Source organism: Neofelis nebulosa, chromosome 5, assembly GCF_028018385.1.
Source record: "Neofelis nebulosa isolate mNeoNeb1 chromosome 5, mNeoNeb1.pri, whole genome shotgun sequence".
Classification (NCBI taxonomy): domain Eukaryota; kingdom Metazoa; phylum Chordata; class Mammalia; order Carnivora; family Felidae; genus Neofelis; species Neofelis nebulosa.
Window position 1 is genome coordinate 151,325,920 of NC_080786.1, and position 24,592 is coordinate 151,350,511.

General features: G+C 45.1%; 1 protein-coding gene across 2 annotated transcripts in view; it reads right to left on the bottom strand.

Moving 5' to 3' along the window:
- VPS26C (VPS26 endosomal protein sorting factor C) overlaps window positions 1-24,592 on the bottom strand; it is a 45,710-nt gene that overhangs the window by 11,175 nt on the left and 9,943 nt on the right. For both annotated transcript variants that reach the window (XM_058731985.1, XM_058731984.1), the window contains exons 2-4: window positions 9,651-9,794; window positions 8,299-8,448; window positions 677-757 (exon numbers count right to left, since the gene is read on the bottom strand). In XM_058731985.1, coding sequence (XP_058587968.1) covers window positions 677-757; window positions 8,299-8,448; window positions 9,651-9,794 — 375 coding nt within the window. The remainder of the gene's footprint in view (window positions 1-676; window positions 758-8,298; window positions 8,449-9,650; window positions 9,795-24,592) is intronic.

Here is a 24,592-nt window from a genome sequence, read left to right on the forward strand (position 1 = left end):
ACTGCAAAATAATAACAGAAGGTGCTGGGAGAGGGGCTCCTGGGTGGCTCAGTCAGTTAAATGTCTGCCATTGGCTCAAGTTGTGATCTCACGGTTTGTGGGTTCGAGCCCCGCGTTGGGCTCTGAGCTGACAGCTCGGAGCCTGGAGCCTGCTTCTTGTTCTGTGTCTCCCTCTCTCTCTGTGCCCCTCCCCCACTCATGGTCTATGTCTCTCAAAAATGAATAAAACATTTAAAAAAAATGTATTAAAAAAAAAAAAAAAAAGGAAGTGTTGGGAGACACGACCCACCCTGACCCCGAAGGTCCCTGTGTGCTCTCGCTGGGCGTGCCAACAAGGTAAGGTCCTGACCATCCCTTGTCTGAGGCGGGCCACTGCTCTGGGTTGTGTGGCCGTCATGACCTTGAGAAAGGAAGAGATGCGTCCCTCGGAAACAGGCCTGCTGCTTCCTATGACAGAGGTGGCGCCCCTGCCCGCTGTTTCTCAGCTGAGGCACGGCCCCCGGCAGGGTTCTGATCCTGCCAGAAGACACTAGCGTCCCTGTCTCCAACCCAGGAGTCTCTTCCCCAGCAGCCATGACACAGCACCAGGCTAACTTCTTGGCCTACAAACGGGGGAAAAGACCAGACCCTGCGCAAGAGTCCCATCATGATGCGCAGAGCCCCAAACACAGCTTACAGCGGAGTGAACGATGAATTCGCAGGTCTTCGTCACGTCCTTGGCCAACAGAGACCGCCTCATGTCACAGCGCAGGGTATACTGGAGGGCGAAATCGGACAAGAAAATGCCGTTTTAGTGTGGTCTGCTTCCACCTTGGAACTTTATCCAAAGACCCAAGAAAGCCAACTTTCAGGGAAACGTGGTCCAACTACTGTGTTCAATGAACTTAATATACATAACTGGGGGAGCCAGTGCTCAAAGTAAAGGCATTTCTATAAAAAGACCAAAAGCAAAAACACACTTTCGGGTGATGCCGCGGACGTCCCGTAGTTGACCCGCTGGTGCAAAGGCACAGAGTCTCACCTATAAGAGGCAGAGAGCGGAAAGAATGTGCACCTGGAGGCAAAAGCCGCTTTAAATCCAGCTGTCTTAGCGTGTGAACCCTGACAAATAAGACAACCCGTCTGAGCTTCAAAGAGGAGGGATCTCTTTAAAATGGGGATATTAGTACCTGCCTGCAGCAAGGGCCGAATGAGATAATGTGTGACACGCACTTAGTACAGGGTCTGGCACGTAGCAGCTCTTAGTAAAATGGCAGCTATTTTGTCCCGAGGATTAGAAAACACAGGAAGGACAAGAAGCCCCAGGACAGTGTCTGGCATTTCACGAACCGCCCCTGAGAAGCGAGCTGCCCGTGGCACCGTGTGCACAGCACGGCGCCGGGTGACGGAGCAAGATCGGAGTCGGACCCTGCACCCAGGAGTTCCGGCTTTAGCGAAGAGAGGACTCTGCGGTGACAGTGCTCAAGGTCTAAGACTCCAGGGCACCTCAAAACTAGCTCTCCACATTTCAATTAACTGTTTTAAGGCCTATTTATTTTTATTATTTATTTATTTATTTTAATGTTTATTTTTGACACAGAGAGAGACAGAGCATGAACAGGGGAGGGTCAGAGAGAGAGGGAGACACAGAATCCGAAGCAGGTTCCAGGCTCTGAGCTGTTCGCAGAGCCCGATGCGGGGCTCAAACCCACAGACCGCGAGATCATGACCTGGGCTGAAGTCGGACACTCAACCGACTGAGCCACCCAGGCGCCCCAGGTCTATTTATTTTTGAGAGAGACAGAGAGACAGAGTGTGAATGGGGAAGGAGCAGAGAGAGAGAGAGGGGGAGACACAGAATCCGAAGCGGGCCTCAGGCTCCGAGCCGCCAGCAGAGCCCGACACGGGGCTCGAACCCACAAACCGTGAGATCATGACCTGAGCCGAAGCCAGACGCTTAACCGACCGAGCCACCCTGGCACCCCTAGCTCTCCATATTTTAACCTTAAGAAGTAATAAAGAAGGGGAAATCTTTTAAAATGTTTATTTTGGAAAAGTCGACCATATGCAAAAGTAAAGATAAGAGTATAAAGACGCCCCACGTGTCCAGGAGCCAGCTTCCACAGGGGTCGATGCATGGCCGATCTTAACTATTCTCCCTCTCAGCCGTTCCCCATGTGCCAATACACAGACATACCCTGAGTGCAAGGTGACGGGGACGGGTAAGGCAGGTGGCATCACGCTAGCTTTTAACCCGTGTTCAGTTTCTCTGCTGTGCCTGTGCTGTTTTTCTGAACCAGCCACTGCTCGTGTACCTCCTGCAAGACAGGCCCGGTTCTACCCAAGGGGGAGCGGGCCCCTCTGCGGGGCCGGTCCCTGAGCTAAGAGCTCTGACCTGGGACTGTTTCTTCACATGGTTCTTGTCTGTGGGTTGACACACCGGTAACAAAAATCTATAGCATGATCACTGTCTTCATGCTAATCTAAAAAAAAAAAATCACATAACCCACATTGAAGAAAGTCAGCTACTGTTTTAATCATCCAGGAAAAACTTTAGAATTATGTTCAAAATATTTTATATAACTGGGACTACATGCATGGTTGAATCAAGAAGCTACATTATTATGAACGACCTGTCCACATGATACAAGAAGTTGCTATATATTTAAGGTGTTACTGGGATATTAAAACATTTTCAAAAATTTGTTTGTTTATTTCGGGAGAGAGAGAACATGAGCAGGGGAAGGGCAGAGAGAGGGAGAGAATCCCAAGCAGGCTCCACACTGTCAGTGCAGAGCCTGACACAGGGCTCAAACTCAAGAACTGTAAGATCATGACCCGAGCAGAGACCACGAGTTGGACGCTTAACCGACTGAGCCACCCAGGCGCCCCTAAAACATTTTTCTAAAGAAACATCCCTTGTCTACAAAGATCTTTATATATATAAAGATCTACAAAGATCTGTATCTATATCTATATATAAAGATCTTTGTAGACAAGGGATGTATATATACGTGTGTACACACACACACACACACACACACACACACACACACACACACATATTCTCTTTTGAGATTTCTTCAACGTTTTTTGTTTTGTTTTTTTTTTTTTTTGGGACGGAGAGAGACAGAGCATGAACAGGGGAGGGTCAGAGAGAGGGAGACACAGAATCGGAAACAGGCTCCAGGCTCCGAGCCATCAGCCCAGAGCCCGACGCGGGGCTCGAACTCACGGACCGCGAGATTGTGACCTGGCTGAAGTCGGACGCTCAACCGACGGCGCCACCCAGGCGCCCCTCTTTCGAGATTTCAATCTGGTCTCCCCAGCCAGACAAGCTCAGTGAGGCCTGGTACTGCTAGATCTGTATACGTGTGTGTGCACACAACGTGCGTGTATGTGTGCAGTCCGTGTGTATGCACACGCGTGTTTTGATCGCACCTGCCTGGTCTCTTGCATCCTCTTCCCAGTGGGAACCTCCCCCTCCTCATTTTTAGCCTCAGGGCTTTGGCAGAGCCGACCCCCCGTCAGCCTCCTGGAAGTGACCGGTAAGCCAGGCCTGCTACGGGGACCGTCGGAAACAACTCCTTCTGCTGGGGTGCCAATCCAGTACATCATACGCCAGCCACACGCTAGCAGCCAGCTCTGCCGTGGCCAGCGAAGGACCCAGCTGAGAATGAGGCCCGCACAGAAGACAAGGGAGCCGGGGACACAACTGGCCTCCCGCACTTCTGGCTCTGTGATCGGATACCTTTTTTAGGCGAAGTCAGCTTGAACTGGATTTCCATCACTCGCAAAGGAGAACAAGTGGCACCAACTTCTGGCCGCGGAACGTTTTTAAGTATGAAGGCAATAATTCGTAACATGGGGCAGATGCTAACAAGCGAGGGTGGGGAGAAAGGCGGAGAAGAGGAACATGCTGATTTTTGTTCCAGGAATTATGTCAATTCTTTTACATGCACCATCTCAGTTAATTCTAACAACTCCAATAGAACTGTTAGGATAATGCAAGGACAGCTACCAATACCTCATTTATATTCAATCATTCAACAAATACGGATTTGGACCACTCCATGTGCCAGGCACCGAGCTAACTAAGCACTTCATGCCAAGACCTCATTAATCCCCTAGGAGGAGGTCATGAAGGCTGTTCGGGGTCACAGAGGTGGGATATGAATTTACACCTGCTGGCTGCCAAAACCCATGCTCGGAATCTTTACACAACACGTAACTCAAGCCCAGATCTGTCTGCCGCAAAGCCCTCCATCTTTTTGCTTTATCGCGCTCTTGCCCAATCGTGAAGAAATGGTCCAGGTGGTAGGAGTTTCCGCAGGTCAGAGGGTTTCAGGACAGTCAGACTGAGGAGGGCTCCAGAAGGAGGTGCAAGATTGGATCTTCTATGACCGTCAGTAAACACAGAGCCAACAGGAAGAAGAAAGAAGACTGCCAATAGATTTGAAGGAGACTCCCAGAAAGGATATTCTGAACTATGACAAAGAATGACTAGCATCTAGATAAACTAATTTTGAATTGCGATTTCAGACATGTTAGTACTGCTCTATGCTGTGTTATTATAGGACAAAACGTTGTTAGTATGGCCACATGCGTGGAACAAACATAATAAAACTTGCCTACGATTTACATAACTTTTAAAAGAAAAGGCGCACCAAGGACTACTAGGGAAAGCGGGCGGATTCTCGTATGCATGATCTAATCACGAAGGTGAGAACAGGCCTGAGAAGAAGACGGGCAAACACCGCTGAGCCTCCGTCTAAGGAGTCACAAGGAAACCCAGACCCTGCAAGCTGGGAATTTAATACTGGCTGCATCTTAAACCCTTTATTCTGTCTTATGGTTTTTACTGTTATTACAATATGTTACTACAACACAATTCAAATTATAAGTGTAAAATGTCTTTGTGCCCACGTCATTTGAGAAAGAGGATGTTACTAGGTTTAATAACACTTTCTATCTAGTTTAACACCACCTTCTATCCAAAGTAAACCGCCCACGAATCTGCAGAGTAAGCGTGGTAAGCGGTGGTGCAAAGGCCAGCCCTGTGACCACAAGTGGTCGCCGTGGACTCTGGGAGGCACTTGCTCTGCTAATAAAACAAGAAGGCTGGCAAAAGACCCATCTAGAAACCAAATGACTGAATCAACCAATCAATGAAAAGCAGATTTAAAAAACCCATAATCCTAGTTTTGCTCAAGAAGTATATTTTCAAGGGGCACCTGGCTGGCTCAGACGGTGGAGCGTGTGATTCTTGGTCTCAGGGTTTTGAGTTTGAGCCCCACTGTGGGCTCTGCACTGCTTGGCATTCTTTCTTTCTCTCTGCCCCTTCCCCACGCACTCTCTCATGTTCTCTCTCAAAAATAAATAAACATTTTTAAAAAATAAATTAAATTGGGGCGCCTAGGTGGCTCAGTAGGTTGAGCGTCCGTCCGACTTTGGCCCAGGTCATGATCTCGCAGTTCACGAGTTCAAGCCCTGCATCAGGCTCTGTGCTGACAGCTCAGAGCCAGGAGCCTGCTTCGGATTCTGGGTCTCCCTCTCTCTCTGCCCCTCCCACGCTTATGTTCTCTCTCTCTCTTTCTCTCTCTCTCTCTCTCTCTCTCTCTCTCTCAAAAAAAAACATTACAAAAATGTTTTTTAATGAATTAAATAAAATCTTTTTTTTTAAGTGTATTTTCTCAAAAGAAGCAATGACAAATTTGAATATGAATTGGGAATGAGATGGTATTTGAGAATCCCTGTTAATTTTGATAGGTATGAAAATGTCAACTGTGATTCTGTAGGAGAATGTCCCTATTTTCCAGAGATGGACATTGAAGTGCCTCTAGATGAAGTGTCGAGATTCTGTAACTAACTTTGAAATGATTCAGGAAGGATAAATACAGATGAAACAAAGGTGGCAAAATTCTAATGAATGTTGAATCTAGGTGATAAGCTCTTATGAATCTAAGGTTAGGATAAGAAGAAATCCCCTCATCTTTAGAAATCTGTGAGATATATGGGGAGGTAGAGAATTGCAGGTTGTAGCATTCTGAAGTTAACCCTCAAGGGGTAAGATCTTAGGGCCAAAATAAAGGTTGGGTCGGAAGAATATACACCTCACTAAAAGAATTCACCACATGTTAGCCCTCTAACGGCATTTTAAAGAATTTCCAACTTACATACAGCTATGCAGGACATAAGTACACAAGTTTTTATGTACAGTTGACTCTTACGAACAATGGGGAGTTAGGGGCACCAGTCCCAAAAACCCAGGTGTAACTTGTGACTTCCCAAAATCATCACTACTGAGAGCCTACTGTTGACCAAAAGCCTGAGTGATAACATTAACAGTGGTTTAACACATATTTTGTTAGGTTATATGCATCATATACTATATTCTTACAATAAAGTAAGCTAGAGAAAAGAAAATGTTACTAGGAAAATCAAGGAAGAGAAAACACATTTATAGCACTGGACTGTATGTACTGACAAAAATGTCCACAAGTAAGCGGACCCGCACGGTTCAAACCCATGCCGTTCAAGGGTCAACTGAAGATCCACATGCCCTTCCTGGCAACATCTGGAAAAGAATGAAATTTCCAACATGATTTTTTAAGGTTTTATTATTATTATTATTATTTTAATATTCTAGTTATTTCTGAGAGACAGAGCGCAAGCAGGGGAGGGGCAGAGAGAGAAGGAGACACAGGATCTGAAGCAGCCTCCGGGCTCTGAGCTGTTAGCACAGAGCTCGACACTGGGGCTCAAACCCACGAACCGTGAGATCATGACCTGAGCCGAAGATGGATGCTTAACCCACTGAGCCACCCAGGCACCCTGAAAGATTTTATTTTTTTAAGTAATCTCTTCACCCAACGTAGGGCTTGAATCCACAACCCCGAGATCAAGAGTCACTGTTCCACCAACTAAGCCAGCCGGGCGGCCCTCCAATTTGATTTCAAACAATTAATCTTTTAACAAAAACAAAGAATATAGGAGGAAGTAACAAGAAGTATGCCACTGAAACTTGAACACTATTCTATTCGGTTTGTAATGAACGTATGCTCATGTTATTAAATAAACAGGATTAAAGAGCTACCGTGTCAGGAAAGTGCGGTGATGCTGATTCTGGAAAGAGAATAAATATGATTTCCAAATAAACGTTTGAGATAGTCTCAGTCTTGCTAAAAAGGCATTTTGCATTTATGCTCTTATATGGTGAAAGTGCTCCCAGCCTAGAAAGCTGGCCAGAGGACTCACGTCTATGCAGGCAGGTTCCTTCCAATCTAGACGCTTCCCCACTGTTACAAGTACTTCCTACGGGCCTGTCCAAAGCCTTCACTATACAGACTGCCTGAAACAGGTGCACCAATAACAAAGGACTAGATACAGTTTTTCTTTGTAGAAAGATACTCAGTGCAGCACAGTACGCCAGGCGGCACGTGGTTCTTGTCTGCCCATCTTTTAAGCACTTCATGGAACTCACAGTAGACAGACCTTTAGTTAAAACTCTCAGGAGTGTTTTGAGGAACTGCATTTTTAAAGTGTTGCATTTTTAAAGTGTTACACTTGAGGCAGGGGAATGGGGACTTACCAAGACCAAATTATCGGCTAAAACTCAATAAATCAAAAAACTTCCCAACTTGCTGCCCTCTTGCACGTACGTAAGACAAGATGGTTTTGTCTCATCCAGCAAGGGGAACCCTGCAGAGCTGGCATCACAAAAGTACCTTTCTTTCCACTGAATAAAGGAAAGGCTCTCTCGCTCGCTCGCTCGCTCTGAGTCATGACTCCAAACTGTGCCTGACACAATAGTGGCTGTGAAAGGCATCCTGAGCTAGCGGAGGTAGACAGGAAGTCATAATTCACTTCCCCTCATTTACAAGGTTTGTTCAATAAAGAATACAAGCCTATGTTAGAGTAGTAGCCTTTGGATATCTAACAAAGAGATATTTATACGTAGAAAATAGACAATTAGCGCGGGTGCCAGAGAGACGTGAGGGCATATCTATCACCAAACAATAAAAGCACCCCTCACGCGGCGTCCATGCGGCCTGAGTGGGGGCCAAAAGAAACGACGGAGTTTTTTCAAAGAAGCCGTGTAGCACGGGTCCTCTGGGACTTCTATCAAAACTAACAGCCGCACACAAACTGTGTTCTGCAAAGCAAAATGAGAAATCAAAATAGAATACACACAGGAGGTCTCGGCAACAACTACAACATCAACTTCTTGGGTCTGTTAACTTTCAGTGAAAGAGACACGGAGCCGTTTTGCACAGGAACAGCTGTGAAGGTGGCCCCACAGCGTTAGGAAGCGCTCACCTGAATGTTGACAAACACGCCGTGGTAAGTCTCATACAGAACTTTGTTGCCCTTCACGTGCAGGGGAAATTCAAAAGGAATTTCTGTTTTGCCGCTGGGAAATTTTCCTGGCTTCACCATTTCGATGGTGCTATTGATAATCTGGATAGGCTGTAAAGACAAAAAAGCAACTCCGTCTATCAGCACGCACTTCTAGATGTACTTCCAAATCACTGTGTCCGTTGACGATCCCCTGAGAGCCGCGAGCCACGAGCCCTCGGGTGCCCCCCCTCCCGGTGTCCTGGGCCGCACAGCTCTGTATCTGCAGGTGAGCACACAGTCGGCTCAAGTCTCTGGCACAATAATGGTTCATTCACGGTACCGGATGCTTCGATGTATGGGGCACATCTGAAGCGGTATTTCCTCTCCTCTCCCCAAAAAGCTCAGTCAACTATCCTAACAACCCTCCTGCCTCGCACTCTGACCTTCAGAATGAAGAAGCAGGTGCAGCACAGTCAGGATGAGCGGCCAGGAGGGCCGCCACCTGAACCGGGGCTTCTCACCAGCCGGCACCCGCCTCGGACACCAGCCTCCCGGGAGCCTGCCCACCGCCCGCCCGCCCGCCCGCCCGCCGTGTGCGGAGGGAGCGGGCCCGCCCGGCCTCAGCCCTGCGTGCCTCTGCATCACACTGGGAACCTGCCTGAAGGCAGCCATCACGCCGTAGTTAATGTGTTCCAAGCCCTGGGTCAGCATCACTCAGAAGATCTCCGACTTCTGAAGTGAGTCTCCAAGGGCTGCTGGAGGAAAGCAGGGAGACTGCGGAAGAGGGTGGGAAGGCCGGAATCGGAACGCGGGCAACAAGAGCCCTTCTCTCCTCTCACCTCCTTCCCTCTCAACACTGAGAGTTAACATGTCCTTCAGGAAACGGACACTATAAGTACGGAAAAAGAGTTGATATTCCGGAACACAGACCTCTACCCAAAATGACAAAAAGGAAAGAATGGCCACTGCCCTACCTGCGTCTTATCTGAATATCAAGTAACGGTTTTGTTTTGGGAAGGTGAGTGCCAGAAGCCAAAGGCACAACGTCTCGGAAGGGCTCTGGTCTCTTTAAAGGCTGAATTCAGACCACTTATAGTTTTCCTCATCCTATCTTCTAGGAATAAAAACAGACTTTCAATCGCAGGAGAGATTCAGAATCAAAATATCGGAGTATTTTTTTCAGTTTGATTAGTAAGTATTAAAAGTATGACTATCACTACACCTTACAAAACAACGACAGGTAACAACAATAAAGCCAAAAAGCAAGCAAAAAAACCCACAATTATGGGGATAATGAACTAAAAAGAGATGTGCAACCTGAGCATTCTTACCTTAACAGAATTATAGAAAGCTTCGAACACACCCACGCTCTTGGCGCTGAGCTGGAGGTTCACACTTCCTTCCACTGTCAGAGACACTCCCTGGTGCTGGATTGAATCCTTGCCAGATATGACCACCACGCCCGAGAGGACTTCCTAGGAAAGCAGAGACAGCCACCAAATTAACGTTCCTTTGCATTCACCTTATTAGCCAAAATAGGTCTCCTTAAGGATTTGTTCAAAGATGCAGACATTCACTGAGCACTTATTACAGACCAGAGGCCTGGATGCTGGGATGGAGAAGGCACAGCCTCGGGTGGGGGCGCCGGACGGCCACGGACAACTACATGGACAATCAGCTGGGTGACACTGCTGGGGAGCATGAGGCGGGGAGCGGGCGAGGGATCTCATGCGATCGCCCCCTTCCAGACACATCCGCACTCCCGGCTGGGGGAATCCCAACAAATGTCTGATTTCAAAAGGGCAAAGACAAGGGCCTGAGGCAAATGGCAGATTCACAATCATGTTACACATGAGCACGTATAATGACTTCTTCAGAAAGAATACGATCAAGTAAGACCCTTTTCTTTGGGTTCTTTCCCGATTATGCTAAAACGACTACACATTTTCAAATGCATAATTTAACACAACTCCTTGTTAAATGGTGCTCTCTCTGCCCAGGAAGCCTCACTGGGGGGGGGGGGGGGGGGGGGTCTCGAGCCTGTCCACACAACACGTGAGTGCAACCCAGCCTTTCACTAAAGGTCTTCCCCAGTCTCTCCACGTGCAGGTTCACTCTGCAGACATTCGAGCCCAGAATTCCCTGGATCATAAGTCATTTGAGAACGATTTCACAACAGATCGTGTATTCATTTGCCTGAAGATAATTACTGAGCAACAGAATATGGACATTATACTCTCGGCTGGATGGCAGTTTCTTCCTGTCGCCATTGAACTTGACAGTCTCAATTTGCTATGGGGGTTTTGGGTGGAAAAGGAAGTTGAGATTAAATAGCATCCACCCCAGCGGAAAGAGAATCCACAATAAATTCAAACAATGTGTTTCTGAAATGACCTTCAGAAACAACATGCGTCTGTCAAGCGGTAATATGATGGCAGAAAACTGGGGGCAACAACACAAAAAAAGGAAAACAGCAAAATTAAAACGGGCCCACAGATCAAAGCATTAAAAACCATCTGTCCTATTGATGTTGAAACCTCTCCATCTCCTCTAGTCATCCAGTGAAAACCCTCTGACCAAGTTATCATGGTATATGGAATTTGGGGAGCAGGGAATATTCTATGTCCCTTAAATATGCTAAGTATTTTGTTTTTGTTTCCTACTCCCCCATAAAAAGTACGTAGGCAAATTTAAATGAAAACCCCTCTGAAATAATTTAACTTTTAAATGTAATTAAAATTAATTCTACTAGTTCTTATACAACACATATTAAACAGAAATCTAATTTTTAGAAGTTTAAATTCACTAGTATATTTTTAAAAATCTACTTGACTAGTGTATGCAAGAAATAAAATGAGCCAAAACAATTGCATGAACTTTATCACCTAATGCAACACAGTCATGCCTGGGACAGTTCTGCTCCTATCTAATCACAACATTTTCAGTTAATGTCACAGGAGCAGGGTCTGGGCTGACCGCTGGTTGGCATATTATAATCAGTAGCACCTTTCCTTCCCTCATCCCTATGGCATGAGAAGGAAAAAGAAGCAAAGCACCTTGGAAGTAAGCAGAGTAAATAATTTATGACCCAAGGGACTCTTTTGTCACTCGCTGATTTAATTCAGAAAGAACGCAGTAGAGAGAATACAAAATTAATCAAAGAGTAGATAAGTTAGTTGTTCCTATGATATACAGGTCTGTTCAATCTCTGCCAATAAAAGAAGGATATAGAATTTGTCCAAGTGTAGGGGCGCCTGGGTGGCTCAGTTGGTTAAGCATCGGGCTCCTGACGTCGGCTCAGGTCATGATCTCACCGTTAGTGGGTTTGAGCCCCCCGTCAAGCTCCGTGCTGACGGCGAGGAGCCTGCTTGAGATTCTCTCCTCTCTCTCTCCCCCCCTCCCTGACCTCATCTCTCAGCCCTCCCCCTCAATCACTTCACTCCAATCCTCCCTCACTGGCCCCCCTGCTAGTCCTTCAGGTGCCTGCAAATTCCAACTTCAGGGCATTTGCACATGTCCTTCCCCCCACCCCCCAACCTGGATGTTCCTCCTGCACATACCCACACGGCTTGTGACAAAAATCCTCTCCTTGACCAAACTCTACTCAGCTTCTCTTGAGCTCTTTTTCAACGAGGACTCAACTTCTGGACTCCCGTGTTCACCTCTGCAATGTCTGACTGTAGCAAGAATTCTGCTAATTGCTTTAGCCACCCCCCATATCTGATCACCCTTGCTCAGGTTCCTCACCCAACACATGAGACCCCGTCAACCTGGCCTGCCTTCAGCAAGAGTCCCATTAGATTGGTTTAGCCAGAATCCCCACTTGGACTCAGTCCCCGTGTCTCTTCCTCCCCACCCCCACTCTTTACCTACACCGTGATCAGAATTGAGCCTGTTCTCTCCCCTGAGCCCACCACAGAAGTCATCCTTGAAAAAGCCTGCCCGACCATCTTTAACAAGTGTCACGGATCGTTTTTCTTCAACACTCACTCGCTCATCTCTATGAAGTCATCATGCAAATGACCCCATTTAGTGAGGCCCTCGCAGACCGTGCTGTCCAAAACCGCCCTCTCCCCAACAGTCAGCCCCACCTCAACTCCACTCTGGGGCACATGTCACCTCCTAAAATACACACAAGTACATCAAAAGATGCTCAGTGTCACTCGTCATCAGGGAGGTACAAATCAGAACCACAATGAGATATCACCTCGTGCCCGTCAGAACGGCTAACATTGACAACTCAGGAAACAACAGATGTTGGAGAGGATGTGGAGAAAGGGGAGCCCTCTTGCACTGCTGGTGGGACTGCAAACTGGTGCAGCCACTTTGGAAAACAGTGTGGAGGTTCCTCAAAAAATTAAAAATAGAATGACCCTATGACCCAGCAATTGCACTACTAGGAATTTATCCAAAGGATACAAAAATGCTGTTTCAAAGGGGGCACCTGCACTCCCATGTTTATAGCAGGGCTATCAACAACAGCCAAATTATGGAAAAAGCCCAAATGTCCATCAACTGATGAATGGATAAAGAAGATTTGGTATATATATGTATATGCACACACTTACAATGGAATACTGCTCCGAGGTCAAAAAGAATGAAATCTTGCCATTTGCAACAACGTAGATGGAACTAGAGGGTATGAGCTAAGAGAAGTCAATCAGGCAGAGAAACACAAATATCGTAGGATTTCACTCATGTGGAATTTCAGAAACACAACAGATGAACATAGGGGAAGGGAAGGAAAAATAAGATCAAAACAGAGAGGGAGGCAAATCATAAGAGACTCTTAAACACAGAGAACAAACAGGGGTTGCTAGACGGGAGGTGGGTGGGGGGTGGGCTAAAGGGAGCATGAGTTAAACGGGCGACAGGCATTAAGGAAGGCACCTGTTGGGACGAGCACAGGGGGGCGTATGTAAGCGATGAATCACTGGGTTCTACTCCTGAACCAGTACTACACTGTATGTTAACTAACTCGAATTTAAATAAAAAATCAATCAATTAATCAATCAATAAAATACACATAAGTAATTCTCTCTTATTTATTATCTGTACTCCTGGAACATAAACTCCACAAGGGCAGAGTGATTGCAACCACAGGCCCTCGATCCATATTCGTTATTCAATCTTCATAAATGACCGTTCACCAGGAAAAACAGTATCATCAAGCAGATGAACACCGTGAAGATGCATTTCACCATGAACTCTTTAAACTGCTTCTATAGGGGCGCCTGGGTGGCGCAGTCGGTTAAGCGTCCGACTTCAGCCAGGTCACGATCTCGCGGTCCGTGAGTTCGAGCCCCGCGTCAGGCTCTGGGCTGATGGCTCGGAGCCTGGAGCCTGTTTCCGATTCTGTGTCTCCCTCTCTCTGCCCCTCCCCCATTCATGCTCTGTCTCTCTCTGTCCCAAAAATAAATAAAAAACGTTGATAAACTGCTTCTATAAAGGATGGACACAAAACAGAGCAGTAAGAGCTCAGGGATAATGACATGATGAGGCCACAGAGAGATAAAGGTAGAAGAAAAACTCAGAGAAGAAGTGGAAGGAAAAAAACGAAAACACCACAGAAAAGGGGGTGAAGCCGAAAAGGGCAAAAAGTGCATGCAGGGCAGAAATAAGAAAATTCAAATTAAATAAAAATTTAAGAATTAAAAAGAATCACAAGAACAATGACAAATAGGACAGACCGTGAGGAACATCCAACAGGGGTGCATAACAAAGTTCCCAAACATGAAAACTGAAAGAATGGAACAGAACACATCGTCACTGATCAATTTTAAAATACTGAGAGGGAAAATGAATCAGGAATGGTCAGAAAAAGGACAAACTACAGTAAAATTATTCTAAACCAGAAAAGAAAATCCTTTAGGAGTCAGGCAGAAAGATTAAGTCACTCACAAGAGGGGAGAAAAGACTCTCCACAGCAAGACACAAAACGAAGGGACAGCAAAATGCCTGACACAGTGCTCAAAGAACAAAGTGATCCTAGAATTTTATACCCACTTCAACAGTCACTCCAGTGGAAAAGAGTTTTAAACGTGCAGAAACAAATAAACCCCAGGGAACACTGTATGAAAATCCTCCTTGAGGAATTTACTACATTGCAAATCACATGCACCTGTGGGATGGCTAGAAAAACCGTGTCAAAAAAACCCACTTGTGGGGCACTTGGTTGGCTCAGTGGAGCGTGTGACTCTTGGTCTTGGGGTTGCAGGTTTGAGCCCCACACTGGGTGTAGAGATTCCTTAAAAATAAAATCGTTAAAAAAACAAAACAAACACGTGAAGATTCAATCCATTCAACTCTAACGACGAGATACGCGATGACGACGGTAGAAGGATGCAAAATACCTGACAGTGTAGAAGTGACTTAAGTGACACTAGTTGGGGAAGGAAGGGAGAGACAACGCAGCAAGTGGCATAATGTCCATGGTTTTCCTGACTCTCACAGCTGGGACTTACAAACACGCCAATAAAGCCATGCTCTCCAGTATGGTATCCACCAGCCACAGGTAGCTATTTAAATTCAAATTTATATAGGTTAATAATAAATAAAATTTAAAGTTCAGCCCCTCAGTCGTCCTAGCCACACGTTCAAGTGCTTAAAAGCCACTTTACGGCCAGTTGCTGTCATAACGTACAGGACATGCACATCACTGGGGAGAGTTCTATTAGACAGTGAGGATCTAAAGGTAACAGGTCAAACCGTACAGTACAAACTTAACAAAGGTAGACGCCAGTAGAGTTAATATTTGTAAATAACCAGGACCAGTTGGTAGAAGAGAAAGGAAGAAGGAAAGAGCGGATACAGTCATCTCATCATCGTTCACAAGAGGGAATTATAAATAATGTCTAAAACACAGCAGATGTGGGGCACGATAAAAAGTTGTAAGGGTAACAACTATAACAAATAAAACTCCAAAGTATTAGAAAATCAACACAAAGCAAAGAAAATAAGAGAGGAAGAAGTTTTAAAAGGTACTTAACCATCCCCTCGAGTGACAACAAAGCAGCAGTGACAGAACTAATGCCAAACATATGTCGCGTTAATAAATGGGCTAAATTAACGTCTATTAAAAACAGACATACAGATTATATCTTAAAGCAAAACCCAATTTTATGGTGTATGACAGAGAAGCACCTAAAAGAAGAAGAAAGGATAAGCAAAGGACTGTGAGGCAAAAGCGAAGAAATAAATCACGGGCTGTAATCTTCACATCAGACAAGGGTGAGTTCAGAGAAGGAAGGGCTGAAGCAGAAGGGCGCTGTACCACCCGAGGCAGTGCCACTCACAGCGACGACCCGTGGCAGTACTCGCTGCAGATCAAATAACACAGCATCGAAACGCAATGCAAGAACCACAGGGGAAACAAGGACAAACTGAGGGAAACACGTTAGTTGTGGGAGGTGTTCATTTACCCCCTTGGCTCATGACAGATAAAAGGACAAAGAGAAGAAAGGCTATAAGGACCTACGTTCCGTGTCAATGAGGTACGACTGATCGGTACATGTGGAACTCTACCCCCTGGAAACTGACATACACACTTAATATCCGTGGTTCCTTCACAAAAATTGACCAAGCTGGCCCATAAGTAAGATCAACAGTTATTTTTTTCAGGGGGGGGAAAAAAGCAAATGACTATCAAGAAAAAAAAAAGCACAAATTTCCACAATAAGAGGGAAGTATCAGAGATACAGAGGTTATTAAAATAATAGGAGAACACATTATTCAACTGCATGTAAGTAAATCTGAAAAGTTGATAAAGTCAATTATCATTCTAGAAAATACAATTAACCTAAACAAAGGAGCCATGAAACCGAATCAATCACCTTAGAAAAAGTACAGAAAGGTATAAATAAACCCCTGCTCAAAGCGCCAGGCCCAGAGAAATTCATAGACCACTCCCAAAATATATGAAAAGCAGAAATTTCCAATATTAAACTACTCCCAAACAGATAAAAGGTATATAAAATATTAGCAAATATAATCCAGGAGCAACTTAAAGGAATATCACATCATAATCAAGTGGGATTTAGTCCAGGAATGGATAGCTCGATTATTGAGAAAAATTATTAACACAGCGCATTAATAGCTCTCCAGAGAAAAATACAGTCGTCTCCAGTGATGCACAGAAGTCACTTGCTAAAATCTAATACCCATCCTCGATAAAATTCTTAGTAACATTAGAAGGATACTTCCTTAACATGACAAAATATATCTACTTTTCCCAAAAGCCAGCCTCAGCCTTGATAGGAAATGAGATACACTGCCTTTAAATCAAGAATAAAACAAAGATCAGGGCACCTGGGCGGCTCAGTCGGTTAAGCGACCAACTTCGGCTCAGGTCATGATCTCATGGGTTCGTGAGTTTGAGCCCCACGTCGGGCTCTGTGCAGACAGCTCGGAGCCTGGAGCCTGCTTCAGATTCTGTGTCTCCCTCGCTCTCTGACCCTCCCCCGCTCATACTCTGTCTCTCTCTCTAAAATATTTTAAGAATTTTAAAAAAGAATAAAACAAAGATGAACACTGTCACCACTATTATTGTACTACAAGTACTAGTTAACATAATGAAACTAGACAAATAGTATGAAAATTGAAAAGTAGAAAGCAAAATGGTCATTATCTGCAGATAATATGATTGCATGCCTAAAAGAACCCAAGAGAATTCACTGAAAATTATCAACATGAAGAAAATTTCAGGAAGACAGTTGGGTAGAAAATTAATGCAGAGAAATGAATAAGGCATCCTGTATAAAACCACCACCAATGAGAAGACATGGCTGGAAGTAAAGACTTTATTTCCAAAAGCAACAAAAAGTTAAAATATTATATGGGAAGCTTTTTTTTTTTTAATGTTTATTTATTTTTGAGAGAGTCAGAGACAGAGCGTGAGTGGGGGAAGGGCAAAGAGGGCGAGACACAGAACTCGAACTCATGAACTGTGAGATAATGACCTGGGCCGAAGTCAGATGCTTAATTGAGCCATCCAGCTGGGCCACCCAGGTGCCCCCAAAAGTTAAAATGGTATAAATTAACTTAACAGGAAATGTCCAAAACACAGATAAGACAAAAACTTAAAACAGCTGAGGGCACAAAATAAATGAAAAGCCATACCATACTTATGAACACGAAGTTTTAACACCCTAAGTGTGCCTACTTTCCCAAAGTTAAGTCTATAAAGGCAACAGAATCCTAAAGAAAATAATTCTCTTTTGGGGGGGTTTGGTGGGGTGAGACAGACCAGACAAGCTGATTCAAAAATCCTTTTTTTTAAATTTATTTTGAGAGAGAGAGAGGGAGAGAGAGAATGTGCACGCAAGTGGGAGTGAGGCAGAGAGAGGGAGAGAGAATCCCAAGCAGGTTACATGCCAACAGCACAGAGCCTGACACAGGACTCCATCCCATGAACCATGATCATGACCTGAGCCAAAACCAAGAGTCAGAAGCCCAACCAACTGAGCCACCCAGGTGCTGCTGATTTGAAGATTCTTATGGAATAGTCAATAAATGTTGAAAAGAAGGAGACTAGCCCCATGAGATGTCACATCGGCACAATTATTCACAACGTGAGGTGCAGGGCATGTACAGGCTGAAAGGTCAACAGAAGGAAATAGACGAGTCCAGAAATAGACCCAGATAGTAGGGGAATTTAACAGATAATAAAGGTAAGCGTTTTAAATCCAGAGGAAAAGATGGAAAAGTCACTAAATGATACTGGAAAACTGGCCTCAGAACTGGAAAAAAAATTAAGCTGGAGCCATACTGTAAACCTTTGTTCACAGAAAAGTTCACAACGCATCAAAGACTTAAATGTAAAAACAGAAACAACCAAAATGTTGGAAGAAACCATACAGGATGATTTTTATCATATCAAAGTGGGGAAGGTCTTTCTAAGAATGACTCAAAATTCTGAATAAATAGGACTACAGATACAACCTAAAGTTTGTTTCATAAAAGTGATTATGAGCAAATCATTTACATAAATGATAAACCTGGGAAATAATGCAACTCCATGTAAAAGGCAAAGGGCTGATGATTTCTCTAATACTTTAAGAACTCCTAAAAAATAAATGGAAAAGATAAACAACTTAACAGAAAAATTAAAATATGGGCAAACGAAGGGACATCCGGGTAACCCAGTCGCTTAAGTGTCTGACTTTGGGTCAGATCAGGATCTCCCAGTTCGTGGGTTCAAACCCTGCATCGGGCTCTGGAGCCTGCTTCAGATTCTATGTCTCCCTCTCTCTCTGCCCCTCCCCCACTCGCACTCTGTCTCTCATTCTCTCTCTCAAAAATAAACAAACATCAAAAAATATTTTAAATATGGGCAAATGATAGGAACAAAGAGTTCACAGAAAAAGAAGGCAATCTATTCCACACCCATGAAAATACGCTCAATCTCAACAGTAATAGGAGAAATAATAAAACTATCCTAAGTGCCATTTTCCACCATTTTCCATCAGATTACTAAAGATCAAAATATTTTATCGTGTTGTGTTAAGGGAGGCAGCAATGGGTACTCTCAGATGTTGGGGTGGGTGGAGTCTGGAGTACCATGACCTCATAAGGAACATCTGGCAATACCAAAGGCATTTCACTAACACGCGGGCTGGCAATTCCTAGCTAGGAATTTTCCTGAGATATACCAGCACAGGTGAAATGACTTAGGAACACGGTTACTCACTACAACACTGTTTGTAATAACAAGAGGCTGTAAACAACCTAAATTCCAACAACAGGAAAATGGTGGTTTTCCCCTTAACAATACCTTGGAAATCATTCACATTAGTATATACGTGGTTATTATTTTTTTAAGGATGCATACTGCACCATTGTGAAAAAAAAAGGGGGGGAGAGAAAGGCCATATGTATGATTTACTTATATATGCATAAAATCTCTTTGGCAGGAATCACAAGAAATAGATAGCTTTTGGTTGCCCCATGGAGAGGACCTTGATGGATGGTGAGGGGTAGATGCGTCCATCCTGGAACTCATGAATTTTAAACCATGTGAATTGATTAACTATTAACACAATAAATCAATTTTATTTTATTTACTTATTTATTTATTTTTAAACGTTTTTTATTTATTTTTGGGACAGAGAGAGACAGAGCATGAACGGGGGAGGGGCAGAGAGAGAGGGAGACACAGAATCGGAAACAGGCTCCAGGCTCCGAGCCATCAGCCCAGAGCCTGACGCGGGGCTCGAACTCACAGACCGCGAGATCGTGACCTGGCTGAAGTCGGACGCTTAACCGACTGCGCCACCCAGGCGCCCCAATAAATCAATTTTAAAGTAAGATCAATCCCAGAATGGGTGGCCTCTGGACCTAAAAGTACAAAGACTCTAAGTTCTTTAAATTCTGATAACCTGCTCGCCTTGGGAAAAGATCTGAAGACTGTATGCTAGAAAGTCACAGCTGGATTATCTCTTGCTTTGGACTTGAACACAACTGCCAGAGAGGCAAAGGCCTCTTACTTGATCCCTCAGCCATTCTCTCTCCAGTATCTTTCCGTTCTGATGGTCCCAGAGGAGCCGGCACTGTTCCCAAGAGTCCTCTGTGTATCCAAACAAGTCCCTCCTTCCTAATGCTGCAGCACTACTCAGAACCACCCTGGGATTCTCACACCACATTTGGTCTAGAGATCTTGTACATCGATAATGGGCTGTCCTTTCATTTACCAACGAGAGAATCAAATGCACAGCAAAATCGTAAGGTAAATCGGCAAGCCAGGTGGGAAAACGCAAGTTAGACAATTAATCGCGAAGACAATTGCTGAAACACTCGTCTTTCTTAGTAGCACTCAGAGACCCATTCTGTTTGGAAAACAGAAATCAGAAACATTAGGGAGATTTCAATTTGTGAGGTACCCCCATTTCCACTATTCTGTATCACAACTGTTTCCCATCTTGTCTGAAAAGCAGAAGCATCACCAGATAGGTCACCACATAGTCAGTAACGGCCAGTATCATGTGGTGTTTACTGAAGTTCTAGAAAGGAGAATTTAAGAGACTGTATCGCCTCCGATCTGTCATTAAAACCTATAATGCTACTTAACCCCATTTATAGGTGAAATGAAAGATTACGTCCACACAAAAATCTGTACGCAAATGTTTCTAGTAGCTTTATTCCAATCACCCAAATGTCCTTCAACAGGTGGATGGCTGGACAAACAGTGGTACATCTATACCTGGGAAGACACCTCAGCAATAAAAAGGAACAAACCATTGATACGCACAACAATTTGAATGAATCTCAAAGGCATTATGCTACACGGTAAGGCCAGATTCGAAAGGCTACATGTCGTGTAATCAAAATTAGGCCACTTACAAGATATTCTGGAACAGGGCAACCATAGGGGACTGAAAACGGACCAGAGTTTGCCAGTGGCTGGGGTGGGGGTGGGGGGTAGAGGGGGAAGAAGAGGTTGACTACAGAGGACACAGGGGGTTTCAGGGAATGACAGAACTGTTCCAGGTCTTTTTTTTTTTTTTGAGAGAGAAAGAGAGCACATGCATGCAACCCGGGAGAGAGGCAGAGAGAGAGAGGGAGAGCATGGAGCACATGGTCAGCATGGAGCCTGATGTGGGCTTGATCCCACGAACCATGAGATCATGACCTGAGCTGAAATCAAGAGTTGGACACTCGACCAACTGAGCCACCCAGGTGTCCTTGCTCCAGATCTTGACTGTGGTGGCGGTTACCGTCTCAAAAGAACTCTTCGCTGAAGAGTGATCTATTGTATGTGATAACCTCAATTAAGAAACCCACAGAGATCATTAAGTAGAGACGGAAATACAGCCATACTACTCTCTGTCTTTTTTTTAATATATGAAATTTATCGTCAAATTGGTTTCCATACAACACCCAGTGGTCATCCCAAAAGATGCCCTCTTCAATACGTACTACTTTCTCGACAACAGAGTCGCAGTCTGCAAGTAATTAGTATTTAAAGATTTTTAAAAGATTTATTTACTGAGAGAGAACATGAGCAGGGGAGGGGCAGAGAGAGAAGGAGAGAGAGAATCCCAAGCAGACCCTGCAGTGTCAGCACAGAGCCCAATGCAGGGCTCGAACTCACAAACCACGAGACCATGACCTGAGCCAGAATCAAGAGCCAGACGCTTAACCGGCTGAGCCACCAAGGCACCCCTGAAAGTGATTAATATTTAAGTAAAAATCGATGAAAATCAATCGGTTCACTGACAACAGAACGGTGACAAAATACTGAGATACTAACTTGTTTGGCTTACATTCACATACGTATTGCCAAAATAGCAGAAATAACATCATCATGTATTGAACAAACATTTTGGGTATGCCTTCTAGGAGTCAGACACTGTTCCAGGTACCAGGGACAGGGCAGGGGACAAAAGAGACAAAGTCCCTCTCTCAAGGCTTGTATTTTAGTAGCGCATTCTGATGCTGTACTACTACGCTGAAAGACAGCAGGTTTCTTCTGTACTTCTAGGTATAGAAGTACAGGTGTAGATACTAAGTAAAATGGGCTGACAAACTCATGGCAGTTGTCCGAGGAAGACACCTCTGCAATTTCCAGTTCCCAAACTTTCTGGAGTCTGGAAAAGAAATCTGAGCCACTGAGTAAAAGTTCCGGAAGGGGCAAAATAAGATTGCCGACGCCAGTCACAAAAAGTGAAACCTTTTCGAGTCTTCAGGACGGGAGGGTCACATTAGAATCCTGGTGAGCTGTGTGGTTTCAGGGGTTGGATACTGCGTATCGGCAAAGTGATGACTTAATAGAGATGACTGGGTTCAGACTTCGAGAACAGTAAAACTCACGGAAACTTGGGAACACTGACATTTGTCTGCCACTGCTGGCATAAGGGAACATAAAGACTCCAGACTACAAACCAAGAGCTTCAGGGAGCTCCCGTCACAGAAGGCTGGGAGCTGGCCTGATTATATGCCAGAGTAATGACCGAGGAATACAGCGAGCTGGCCAAAGAAAACGCTTTGAACGGCCAGCCCGCTTACATAATGAACTCCAACAAGCCACCAAACTGAATCCCAGGCAGAGGGAACTCTCATATGAATGAGAACAGTACATCGACAATGTACACATCAACAGTGTATCATCAACAGTGTAGCATCAGTCCAAGGCAGAGCCCGGGCCCGGGAGCAGAGGGCGGGAGCAGAGGGCGAGAGGTGAGGGGAGCAGGGCCCACAGGCAGGAGCGGGGCCAGAGAGCCCAGGGCCGACCGATCGCGCTTCCCAACGCAGCAGCGGCCTCTGCTCCAGGCGGCCCGGTGGCTCCCGGGCACCCTGCCCAAAGAGACTGTAGGACCCTGCCACAGCGGGAGGCTGCGAGTGTCACGTGCTAATTCTTGGGCGCTTACGGGGCAGTGAAGGAGGGGGACAGGGAATGTTACTTCTCATCTGATACTCCTTCCTCTTCCTTAAATTTTCTTAGCAAGGGAAAACATAGATTTTTTTAAATTTACAAAATAGAACTTTTTTTGAAAGATCTGAAACGCATGGCCAAATTAACACCACTAGATCTTTTTTCAAAAAAAAAAAAAAAAGTGGCTTTTTTTTTTTTCCTGATTATTATTGAAGGGAGGAATTTCTGTCCTTCTATCCCTTACTTTTCCATTGATGGGACTTCTGTTCCTTTCCTAAAGATGATGACTCGGGTTTTAGAGTAATGGTCTTAAATGATCTTTTCTGAGAAGCAGAGGAAGGGCCGATTTTTGGCTGACATCATGCCAGGTGTGTGACAGAAAACCATAAGCATAGAGAAGCACGTCAGCATAGAGGGCGGGGTGCTGGGGATGAACGGAGCCCAGCCATCATTAGAAAGCCCGTGTGCCAATGTCACACACCGTGAGAACCTGCCCGACAGCCAGGAGGACAGCTGGTGGGAGCCCACAGTTTCTCAGGGGCAAGCCCTTTCTGAGCATCAGCATCCGGGGTCAGGAGAGCATGACCAGGTTCAGGTTCCCAGCAAGAATCAAAGGCTCTGCTGACAATCTGACACCGCTCTTCCCACGGCAAGCTTAATCACCCACCGGTAAGGAGAACAACAGTGAAGGCGGCCAGACCCCACCGGCTTCTGCTGGGACTACTGGCCCAAGAACCCCAGGTGAGCGGGTTGTCAAGGAGGAAACTAGCAGAAGACTCACCAGCAAGGGTGAGTCTGGAATCTCGTGTAGAGTAGGAGGCTACCTCTTTTAATTATTATTATTCTTTAAATACTCCAGTGAATGAAAGCAAAATGCTTTAAGCCTGGTTGCACCCACTGCATTATATGTGAAAGTTAATAGAACTTTCAAGTTCTGGCATAAGACAAAATAAAATGGGATGATACAAAACTTCAACTTTGTTGGCTGTGGCCAGTCATTACATCATATAACCAGTACTTTTCAAGCTGCGAAACGCTGAGCCCCAGGCCTATGCAGACGCCTCAGCAGCCACTTTGGGATCTGAGGATGAGTCAGGGAAGCCAGGGGAAACCTCCTCAAAGGGAAAAGCTCTGATTTTATATGCTTATAAAACATACACTTACAAAAATTGGTTATGTTAGAGTTCTATATAAGATTTCATTTAACATAAGAGGTTCAAGGCTTAAATTTGGGTGTGGGGGGGGAATCTTCATTCTAAACGATGTTGTTCATTTTCTTGAGCTGTTTATAAGGAAACACTCCCTTTAGTTTTGGGGATGAAAGGGGATATATATCTTCCATCACCTCAAGAAAGGCACTGTTGCTCTGAGCCTGAATTTTCTTCTACCTACGAGTAAGAAAGTAGACTTTGTTCTCTTCAATAAGGACAATAGAAGACCAACGCAGTCTTTTTAAGAGCTGCTCACCATAAAACTGTGTCCGGAAAGTGTTGTGTGCAGGTAGGGGACACTAATTGAAACTGAAAGGAATTCTTCACTTCACAAAAGTCTTTTACAAAAATTGGATCTTTACCTGCCTGTGGAAAGCATCTGGAAGGACCCAGAACCCCACAGCCGGAGAGGAACAATGCCCAACACACCAGAGCCCAGCACCCTGCATCTCCAGCCACACGTGGCAATCACAGTGGCTCACAAACACGCACCGCGTGACCTACGTCTCCTTCAACCATCCATCTAGACAAGGTCAAGTTCATTTCTGAGCTTCAGAACACTGTCCTTTTCTTGCTGGCACGAGACCCTCAGTTGCTAATTTGTTAATAATGCTCTTCGGAAACTTCCAAGGCTTTGTGCGCTCATGGGGAGGGGAAACAGGTCAGCCCACCCACCCAGTGGCTCACAAGGGAC